We start from the raw sequence: 10,880 nt of genomic DNA, 5'->3' as shown, positions 1-10,880 counted from the left end.
GAGCAGAAGTTAGTAAGCCACCAGACAGTGACTGATACATTTTGGCATCATTTCAGCTAGTTGTCTGTAATGGAAAGGGATTGGATACAAAAAGCCAGAAGGTCTTTTTCATTGCTGAGTTCTCATTTTCAGTGTAATGCTACTAAATACGCAAAATCTCTCCCTGTTGCACCTTTTTCAATTCATCTTTTCTTCTGCCACCTCAGGTGTTGAGTTATTTCAGTGCCATTTATGACCTCTTTCTGCATGCTACAGAGAGAAGGATGCCTGTAACTTTTTGTGACAGTGACACAGCACTGACATTTGCTCCCACTAATCCAGCAAACAGTGCAAGATGTACTTTTGTAAGCATAAATGATTAATGCCTGTTTCTTTGCTTTGGGATGACTGAAGTACCTTTCTGTACGTGCCCTTTGTAGCTGTGAACGTATGTGCCCTCGGGAGCCACGAGTGCCAGCAGGTCTGTGTGAGCAACGGCAGATCCTACCTTTGTGACTGCTATGCAGGCTACACTCTGAATCCAGATAAGAGAACCTGCTCAGGTATTGCTCTTTTGGTAAATGCATTCACCTAGAAAAAACACCACTTTTGAATGCCATATATGCATTTGAGAAGCTACTTTTGTACCTCTGTTGAAGCAGCGAACATCTCTATCTTTTTCAATAATAATAAATCTAGTAATGAATAGTAAATAAAAATCTACTGCAAGTAATTGTGAGAAGCAGTTTGACTCCATCACTGTCCTTTTTGTTATGCCTACAGGTCCATTCATTAGGGCTAGATGCCAAAACAGAGCCTTCAGATGTAGACACTCTATAGATATTTTCTCCTAGCACTTATTCTAATTCCTTCAATTACTAGGGCTATTTCTGAGCTGATTCCAATTCAAAATATTTTAGAAAATGCGAATATGCACTGCATCCCAAACTATTTTTTGTTAACAATGAATTGTTTCCCTAACATGCCTCTTGCAGCTGTGGACACATGTGCACCTGGAAGACACGAGTGTGATCAGATCTGCGTGAGTAACAACGGATCCTATGCCTGTGACTGCTATGAAGGCTACACCCTGAATCCAGATAAGAAGACCTGCTCAGGTAAGAATTAAAGGCTACTTTAATATATGAAACTCATGGAGATCTGGACATGTTTTCTGTGAGTTACGCTCATTTTTATACTTGAAAAATTGCTTATAGACATCGATTAAAAAATGCAATTTGGCACTCACCTACCATTTTATGGTCTTCACAGTATTTCATAAACATTGCTTAAGCCTTGAGAGAGGATTAACTTATGTTGGAGATGCTCACAAGCACTGTGTCTCCACTGAAAGTGAGTGCCACTAGTCCACAGAGAACCTCAAACCTGATAGTTTTACCATGCCTTCTCCATCTCTCCTGTTGAAGCTCAGGTTCTTTTACAGGATTCACCATGGTTACTGCTAATATTGCAAGAAACAACTCTGCCTTGACACGTGGCAGGTTATTACTCACATCAGTGTGGTGTTTTACCCTCATATGTACTGGGGATATTCATGACTCCTAGAACTGCTGCTACAAATCATAATTGCATGAGATGTGGTATAGTCTTGTCTTGCAGTCCTGGTATCTGCCTCATCCATTAAATAATTGGGAACTGAATTTTGTTGTCTGCAGAATAATACAATGATGTATTAGGACACTGACTGAATCCTAATTTGAATCCTAATTAAATTGTATTTATAAATGTTGAGCATTGGTCAAAGTACTGCTTACAAGATGGAGAACTGGACTGTAGGTTATTTTCAGTCTGCATCACCTGAACACATTCTACTCCCTAGGACTTCATGGTATTTTCACACCCGTGCAGCATGAATTGCCATATCCAATATGTGACATCTACTATCTGTGTCAGAAAACTCTTCAGCAAAGCAGCACAATGGAATGAGATGAAGAAGAGCAAGGACTGTGCTGGGAGACACATTACAGTCTATCATCATGAGTGTGATTGCTCTTTCTGGTAGATGTGTTGGGACCTTAAAAAGTACTCCAGCCGTAGAGCTCGAGGATGGAGGGAAATGTTCATTCCCAGTGCTGGTCTCTTGTGGAGAACAGGAGTACAGATGTAGCTGGTACCTCAGGATGTGCATACAAATAAGTAGTACCAACAAATTAATATGCATTCTATATCATCTTCACTTGATTAGGATTTGAATTTCATTTCTTTGGATGTCTCACTGATGATGTATTTACACAAAATCCCTTTTTTCCCACTTCCACTATAATCCCTTTTCTTACTCCATTTTGTGTGATGAAGTGCTGAACCTAGTCTTCCACTTCCAGGTGATTGCTAGGCAAATTGCTGCAATTAAGTCACAGGTCTCACATCTCAAAGAATTGAAGCCAGAGGGCCTTTCTGCCTAGTTTAGGAGCTGATTTTGCAAATATAGTGCCTAAGATTAACTCTCACCTGGCATTATATAGAGGCAATAAACATGTGAAGGAATGGGAATTCAGTTAGGCATCCCCTTTGTAAGTCTAATCCTGAACCTCATTTCATAGCACTGATTCTCCTCCTGCATAGTCAAACTTTAGATTTCTTTTCCTAACATGCTTGTTTTTTTTTGAATCTCATTTTGCAGGATGCTGCTAATGATTTTTCAGCCATCCAGATCTTTGTGATAAATATATCAAAAAGATGTGCAAAGAATGATGCAAAAATAGTCTAGGACCAGAAGAGGGTCTTTTTTTCTTTTTCTTCTTTCACTTCCCTTCTCCTTTCTTTCTTTTTCTCTCTCTTTTCTCTCTTTGTTCCTCTCTTTCTCTCTTCCTTCCTTTCTCCTTCCTTGTGCCTTGCTGGGCCTCCTTATTGCAAAGATACCCAAATATAGACACTCCTTCTCAGCTTGCCCTTTCAGAGTTGACGTGTTAAATTTGGCAGAAAACTCCAGCCTCACACATAAAGTGCCCACTTTGTAACTGGCAGTGGCTGTCATGTCTTTTTCTTTCAGCAGCCACATACACTTCTCTGTTTATGGTCTTTTCATTCCATAAAACAGAGAAAAAACTCAATTAAAGATGAAATAATGCCAAATAGTCTCTTAAAATCCTGATATTTGTTCTCTGAAATTCCGTTGGATAATTGTTTTGTAACTGTGTCCCTGCTAGTCTCATTTCTATTGCAGTCTGTTACATCTGCAAAATAGTGTTGCCAGTATTCCAAAAACTGTATGAATTTTATGATGCTGATTGCCAGATAAAAACATGCTCTGTGTACCCTGCTTTGGGTAATAGCATGCTGATGTGCAATAAAAACATCCTGGTTTGAATCCCAATGAAGATACATTTGTGAATGGAAATTACTAACACCAGCTCTAAAGGCTGAACTTTGGATATTGGTTAATATTCTTCTCTTCCCAAATTCCTCCTTCAGCTGTTGACATGTGTGCACCTGGAAGGCATGACTGTGAGCAGGTCTGTGTGAGAGATGATCTGTTCTACACCTGTGACTGCTACCAAGGTTACACCCTCAATCCAGACAAGAAGACTTGCTCAAGTAAGAGCAGATTGCTGTTCCCTTTCCCCCCATGCCCTCCCCAGCTAAATGCATGTAGCACAATAGCTCTCATCAGCAGGTCAATGTATTTGGATCTGTCTGAGAAACTTTCACATGCATTCAGGTGTTATAAGACAGTTCTATGTCAGTCTGCCTTTTTTACTTTGAGAAAAATTCAGAGATATAAAGAACTTCAGATGTAAAAATGCTAGTAACTGCTTACCATTTGGTCTTTATTATCTTATAACTAAAGCCTTCGGTAATTTATGCAATATTCAGCAAAACGAACTGAGAAATAATTGAAGAGAGAAGAGTTGGGGTCAGTCATACGCTTCACAGTACTGTGAAATCCACACCATGCAAGACATTTTGAGGTGATGTCCTCCCCACCAGACTGAATTTCATGTTGCTGCTCCTTTCTTCATCTTCTCAGCAACTTTGTGTTACAGTAAAAATGTAACAGTTTCAGAAGTGTTCCTTTCCATCCCGATCTCCTTACTGTAAGGTTATTGTGTGCTGAAGCTTTTCCTAGTGTGCTTTTGAAGCTGATGCGGCACTTCACACCTAGAGGGGTTAGGCAGATGCAGTCAGAGGGAGAAAGGACTGAGCTATCGCTTGAATTAACTAATGTATTAATCCCTAGAAAACAATTAGTTAATCTCACTGCTCCAAGGCAATATCAATTACATATCTCAGTAGCTCCTAGTAATATTCATACAGGATAGGCTTCCAGCCTGGAACAGCATTGGCATTGGGAAGCATTAAAAGAAGTTATCTTGTTTTTGGATGACTGTGTCTCCAAAGTGCATTCTGTAGGAATGGATGTATGTGCACCAGGAATCCATGACTGTGAGCAGGTCTGGGTGATCGTATCCCTGTGGATCATATAGGAGGTGGATCATATACCTGTACCTGCTATGAAAGCTTTACCTTTAAACTAGATAAGAAAACATGCTCAAATAATAATTTGATGATTTTTTTTCCCAAATATGTTTATGTATTGAAGCACCTCTCTTTAATGTGTTATATCTTTTTAGAAATGTTCTACTTACTCACAAACTCCCTGGAAGTATAATCCCTTTTCATTCTTCCATGCTTCTTTCCACTAATGTTTTGAGCTAGTTTGGTCCTTCTTGTTTACTTATAGCAGTTACTGTACTTAAAACTACAGTTGACTCTTACCTATCACCACAGATTTAAGGACTCACTGTATGTAAAAATATAATCTGTTATAATCTGCATTTCCTTATGAAATGGGGATAACTGGGGGGATTGGCAAGGCAGAGTTCTGGGCATCTATCTCTGGGGTGTGGGTCTCAATTTTGTACCAGCATTTGGAGGATGGTGAGGGCCCCAGATGGGAACAGAACTGGTGTTAAAACTACTGCAGTGATAAAACCTGTGTTCTTGTCCATTCCTCCAAGCTGAGAGGGGCATCAAACGTTGGCAGAATCTCTTCATAATTTGATGTAAAATCATAAGTTAAGTTGGGTTGGAAGGGACCTTAAGAGGTACCTAGTCCCACCCCTGGTTCAGAGCAGGAATAACTTGCCATTACTTCAAATGGTTAAAGATCCTATGTAAGAGCACAGTTAAAACAGTTGGATATAATCAAATGCCATCTGCAGAAATAAGAATTTCTTGTAGGTCTGGACTTAAACATAAATGCAGTGTAAAAACACAACTTTAGCATATTTTGTGTGACTTGTTGGGCAGCCCAGTGGCAACAGGAGTATCCCAGATTTTGAATATCAAATACTGGAAGATTCTCAATTTCACAGGACTGCAGAAGACTTCAGAGTGCCCTTGGACAATTGCCAAAGTTGGCTGGAAAAGTAATGTTGTTAAAACAGGCATAATCCAAGGAGGATCTGTATCTGTCGTTGGAGAATTTAAACGCAAACATAAAAAATTAACTGGGAGTTCATTGGAAACCAACCATGATGGTGTGATGTTTTGAACTGGCCTTTCTCCAGCTCTCTCTTGAACAGCTCTTCTTTGTACATTAACCATAAAGCCAATGGAATGTTCCAAAGAAGGGAGCTGAACAAATACAGGTTCAGTGGAATCAAGGAGACACCAGTTTCAATATTGGCTCTAAGACATATGAATTTCCCCACTGCTAGAAATGAATCTGTTCATAGACTTTGCAGTTTCCCTGCAAAACGGGAACATCAATGGCATGATTGATTAGCAAAAAAATAAACAGAATGCAGTTTCCCTGCAAAACGGGAACATCAATGGCATGACTGATTAGCAAAAAAATAAACAAAAACAATTCAGAAAAACAGATAAATGGTGTCCAGGTATAATACTGCTATTGTTTAGCTGTTACAATGCTCACACACTGTTTGGCATTGATCAGCTATGCATTTATATGTCAACAGAAAAAAAATAAATTGAATAATCTGCTGCTTTTTCATGCAAAACGGGAACATCAATGGCATGACTGATTAGCAAAAAAATAAACAAAAACAATTCAGAAAAACAGATAAATGGTGTCCAGGTATAATACTGCTATTGTTTAGCTGTTACAATGCTCACACACTGTTTGGCATTGATCAGCTATGCATTTATATGTCAACAGAAAAAAAATAAATTGAATAATCTGCTGCTTTTTCAAGCAATGTAAAAAAACATGTATGAAGAGATGGGTATTATATACAGGTAAGACTTCTTGATAACTTGTTGAAAGGGTATTTATAGGCCCTCTTTTAAGAAGGCTTTGGAAGCTTATTATTCTGGTCTCAGATGTAGACTCTGACCTCCCTACAGTACCAGTGCTTCAGTAGCTGTTGATATGTTTATTCTCAGCCTGCAGCAAGTGGTGCAGCCTTAACTTACTCACTTTATGGAATAGGTGAGGTTGAGTTGCCTTTCATGCAGATAAGAACTCAGAACCATCAGCTGATGCCTGATGTTGTTATACCACAATGAAATTATTGTCTCCCTGAGCCCTTTGCCATCATCTCTGCTTTTGTGGTGAATTATGGAGAAAACAGAAGTCTTGAGGATAGCTGAGGCTGGTCCCCTATAAGTCTGGAAGACTGAGGTCAAGAGCTAGAAACAGATTCACTGGAACCACTATGGAGTATGGCAATGCTTGTTTTCTCCTTCTTAAGAGACTGATAACTTCTTTGTCACTGGCTTCTCCAGTGATATTGCTGTACCTTTCTACTAGATCTTAAATTTACTTGGGCCTATTTGAATGATGTTATTCCCTCCAACCATATTCATGTGACACTGGAACGGATTTGTGTCCACACCTCTTGAATCAAAAATGATACTGCCTATGCATGTCTATTGCCAATGTTAGAAACCAAGAGTACTTGTGGGGTGATACGCATTGATGATTTAGCTGAACTTCTGCTGCTTAGTATTTAAAATTAATACATGTGTTCCTGATTTAATTTTTTTGGTATAATTTACCAAGGGATAAATTCAAGTCTTCTAATTTCTTCCCTGAGACTTAGGTATCTAAATTGTAACCACATCTCAGAAACTCATGCAAAGCGATGAATTTCTGACACTGACCAACTCTTTTTATGTATCTAAGTCACTACAAGACTTTTGAAGCCAAGCCTTCCTGCTTAGTTTCAAAACTCCTGAAGACTTAACTTTGGACTAATGCATTCTCATATGTGCTGTGTTTAGGAGTGATGGGTACCCCAAATGACATTACAATATAGCTTTGACAGGGCAACAGCCTTGATTTTGTACAGATAGATATAGATTTAGATTCTATTAGATACATTTAGATATGAGGAATAAATCCTTTGTTATGAGTCGTGAGGCACTGGAACAGGTTGTCCAGAGAAGCTGTGGATGCCCCATCCTTCCAGTGTTCAAGGCCAGGCTGGATGGGTCTTTGAGCAGCCTGGTCTAGTGGAAGGCATCCCTGCTCGTGGCAGGAAGGTTGGACTAGATGACCTTTAAAGGTCCCTTCCAACCCAAACTATTTTATCATAGAATCATTCTTCAGAAGAGATGCTCAACAAGTTTAGTCATGGCCTTAAATACATTCAATTGATTAGATTCTGTCTACAGTGATTCCAGTGACCTTCCAGTGTGGATAGTCTGATGGTCAAAGTACTGCTTACAAGATGGAGACCTGGACTGTAGGTTCTTTTCAGCCTGCATCACCTGAACACATTCTACTTCCTAGGATGTCCTACCTTTTGGGATGGGGATATTCTGGATGAAAGGGAGAGATAAGAGGTGAAGGGAATATTCACTTTAGTCTAGCAATTAGAGTTGATGGGGGAGGCTGGTTGGTCCCTGCACCCAAGCCTCTTTTTATATTTTGCTCAATAATGGTCTAATTTAAAGAGTGCAGAGAATCCAGGTGGGCAGGCAAGGAACTCCCTGCTCTGCCTTCTTCTCAGTTAGAAACAAGCTCTCTCTTCCCTGCCCTGTTTCTGGACTATGGCACTCAGGTCTCTGGCTACACACCAGCCCCTGTTCACTGCCCACCTTCTTTCCGAGCTGCCCTGGGTTGCAGTGCTTGCTGTAGTCTCACAGCATGGGTCTGTCTCCTGTTGCAGAATCAAGCATTTTCCTGGGATTTAAATGTTTAATAATTGTCATAAATATTCTAAATGCTGTTTTCTCTCTTAGGAGCCATAACGAGCAGTCTCGTAACAACCGAAGAGTCCTGTAAGTGTGAAGCCATAGCTGCCCTCCAGGACTCAGTCACCTCACGCCTTGAAGCTTTGTCCACAAAATATATCCTTTGTCTTATATGATCTCCTGTATTCAGCACTTTGCGGGTATTTTAGAAGTAGCTGTTTTGATATAAAACAGGGATGAAACATGCCTCAAAACAGGAATTATTTTCATGGTGATTTTAGAAATGTGACAACAGTTCCATTAGCTGTGGTATTCCCCTGCATCCAACCTCTGCAGGCAGGCACTGTCCCAAGTGATTTTCATATACCTTATTTTCTGTGAAGATGTGTGATCCAGATGCTGTGATATAGGAGAATGGGAGAGCCGCAAGGCAGGGTGCTGATGCTGGAGGCACTAGGCAAGTCTTGGGTCCACAGGACATCTGAGGTGCAGGCTGGTGGGTGCCAGCTCTGCTGCCCAGGAATTTGCTGGCTTCATTTGCTGCAGTGCGGTGTCTGCAGCAATGAAGAGAAATGTGGTCAGCCCCTGGATTAGACATTCCACAAACACGTGGGAGAGAAAAAAAAAACCCCAGCATAAAAAGAGGAAGTGATGAACTCTGTGGTACCACAGCAAACCTGAATGCTGGAATAAAAGCCCTCAGATGGCATGGCAGGAACTAATAACTTGACATTAAAGTTGGACAAGATGTGGTTCATCGTAAGGCATCATTTTTAGTAGTGAGACTGATTGATCACTATTAGAATTTATCAAGGATTGTGTCAGATTTCCTTGCTGGAAATTTCTGAGACTACATGCTATTTTTCTGTAAAAAGGGCTCTTGTTCAAATAGGAATTGATTTAAAAGAAACATTCTGTCTGTGTTTGTCATTCTGATCCCTGGGGCTTCAGAATCAAGGAAGAGTAGGCTATTTGGGATTAATCAAAGAACGAGAGCAAGCTAGTAAGTTTTATACATGAACTCATCATTTACACAGATAAAGGAATTGCTCAGTTTGCCAAAGTCTCAGAAGGCCAAATGAAAACTTCTGCCAAGGACACAAGACTTTCCCAGTTCTTGAATAAATTCAAAGTTATTTTTATGAGTTATAATGGCAGATCTCTCTCCTTGCAGTGTGCTTGGAGTTCAGTTGATCTGCCTGGGAACAGTGAAGACTCTGATTTTGCTGGATTATAGTATGTAATGCTAGGGAATCTAAGTAGTTAAAAGTGAACACCAAGATAATGAAACCTGTAATGTCATCTCAGTAGTAGCATGTCCTTCAGAAATCAATCTTTCTGCTGCAAAGAACTAATGTTAAGCAAGAAAATTAAGTGGGTTTAAGCTAGGAATAGACTTTATAACAAAGAACTGAGTCTTTATTTCAAAGTCATTCTTTAGTGGGCCATTTGTATTCCTAGCATCCTTTAAAAAAAAACCTGGAAAAAGCATCAGAGACAATCACCTGCTGCTCCTTAGCCATGAATGTCACTTGGTCCAACTCCTAAGAAATTAGGGTTGTTGAGATCATTTGGGAAGTTGCCAGACCTTGACAGATCTCTAAAATGTTTGGAAATCTCTGGTTCAAGCATGTGTTGACCTCATCTAGAAAGCAGATTGTTTGTTGAGAACGCAGCAATGAGAAAGATTATAAATAAAACAAACCTTATAGCCATCTACTTTATTGCCCTTAACAACTGACCACTAGACGAAGTGTCTGAGAAGCTGCAGGTGTATCAAGACAGACAGGAGGTTGTCTGAGCTATTATTCTACTGGATTTTAAAATAATCTTCCAGAATCAAACCTTTTTATTGATTTCAGCAAGCTTTACTTTGTTGCACAGCTTACAAAACAGCACTTGGTTTGTTATTATTGACAAATGTCAAGAAGACTTCAGGAAGACAACAGTCTTGAAAATAGTGATCCTGAGTATTTTCATGTACAGTTGCTTTATAGCCATAAAGCTACCCATACCTGCTGTGCTTCGGTTTGTACTGCAAGTGGTACAGCAGGTACTGCTTTTCTGCAGTAACTGCATTTTTTGTTCACTTACTTCAAAGTAAATACAGAAAAAAAATTGAATGGATACAGTATATCACATTATATAAAAGTATGAATTGTCAAGGCAGAGTGAAAAAATGTGCCTATGTCTTCTGTCCATTAAATGGGAAAGTAAGTTGGGATCTTGTAACTTATTTTAATAAAATAAAGTATAATATGCACACTGGTGTTGGAAGGGTTTTTTTGTATACACACAAGGATATGTGTTATGAAATAAAGGGCTTAAAAGAAACGAGGAAACAAAACCTCAAAGATAAAGGAGGCATAAATGGAAGAAATTCACAGAATTAAACAGGATGCTACCCCCAAGTCACACAGCTGGAAAAAGAAGTGTTTGATTTTAAAATCTACAAACCCTTATTAATATAGGTAAAAGGTTTAACAGTAATTTCAAGTATTAAAAATGTTATTTAATGCTCAGAAGGACTATATAATCATAGAATAATAAAATTTTAGGGGTTGGAATGGACCATACAGATCATCTAGTCCTGACCTCCCCTGCCATGGGCAGGGACACCTCCTCACTAGACCAGGATGCTTAAGGCCTCATCCAGCCTGATCTTGACCCCTGCCAGGGTCGGGGCAGCCACCACTTCCCTGGGCAACCTGTGCCAGTGTCTCATCATCCTCACAGGAAAAAAACCTTTGTTTTTTTTTTAAAATCTAACCTAAACT

General features: G+C 39.5%; 1 protein-coding gene across 1 annotated transcript; it reads left to right on the top strand.

The window, feature by feature from the left end:
- Positions 1-419: 419 nt before the first annotated feature.
- LOC103808136 (matrilin-3-like) lies at positions 420-9,904 on the top strand (the record flags this gene model as incomplete). Its single annotated transcript, XM_009080901.1, is given in 7 exon segments — positions 420-542; positions 975-1,097; positions 3,412-3,534; positions 4,351-4,433; positions 4,436-4,493; positions 8,152-8,259; positions 9,849-9,904. Coding segments are annotated over 7 exon segments (674 nt in total), but the record flags the coding sequence as incomplete, so codon positions are not given.
- Positions 9,905-10,880: the final 976 nt, after the last annotated feature.

The sequence above is a fragment of the Acanthisitta chloris genome, unplaced genomic scaffold (assembly GCF_000695815.1).
Source record: "Acanthisitta chloris isolate BGI_N310 unplaced genomic scaffold, ASM69581v1 scaffold33178, whole genome shotgun sequence".
Lineage (NCBI taxonomy): Eukaryota > Metazoa > Chordata > Aves > Passeriformes > Acanthisittidae > Acanthisitta > Acanthisitta chloris.
Note: the sequence above shows the minus strand (reverse complement) of the source record. Positions and strands in the feature narration are given on the sequence as shown.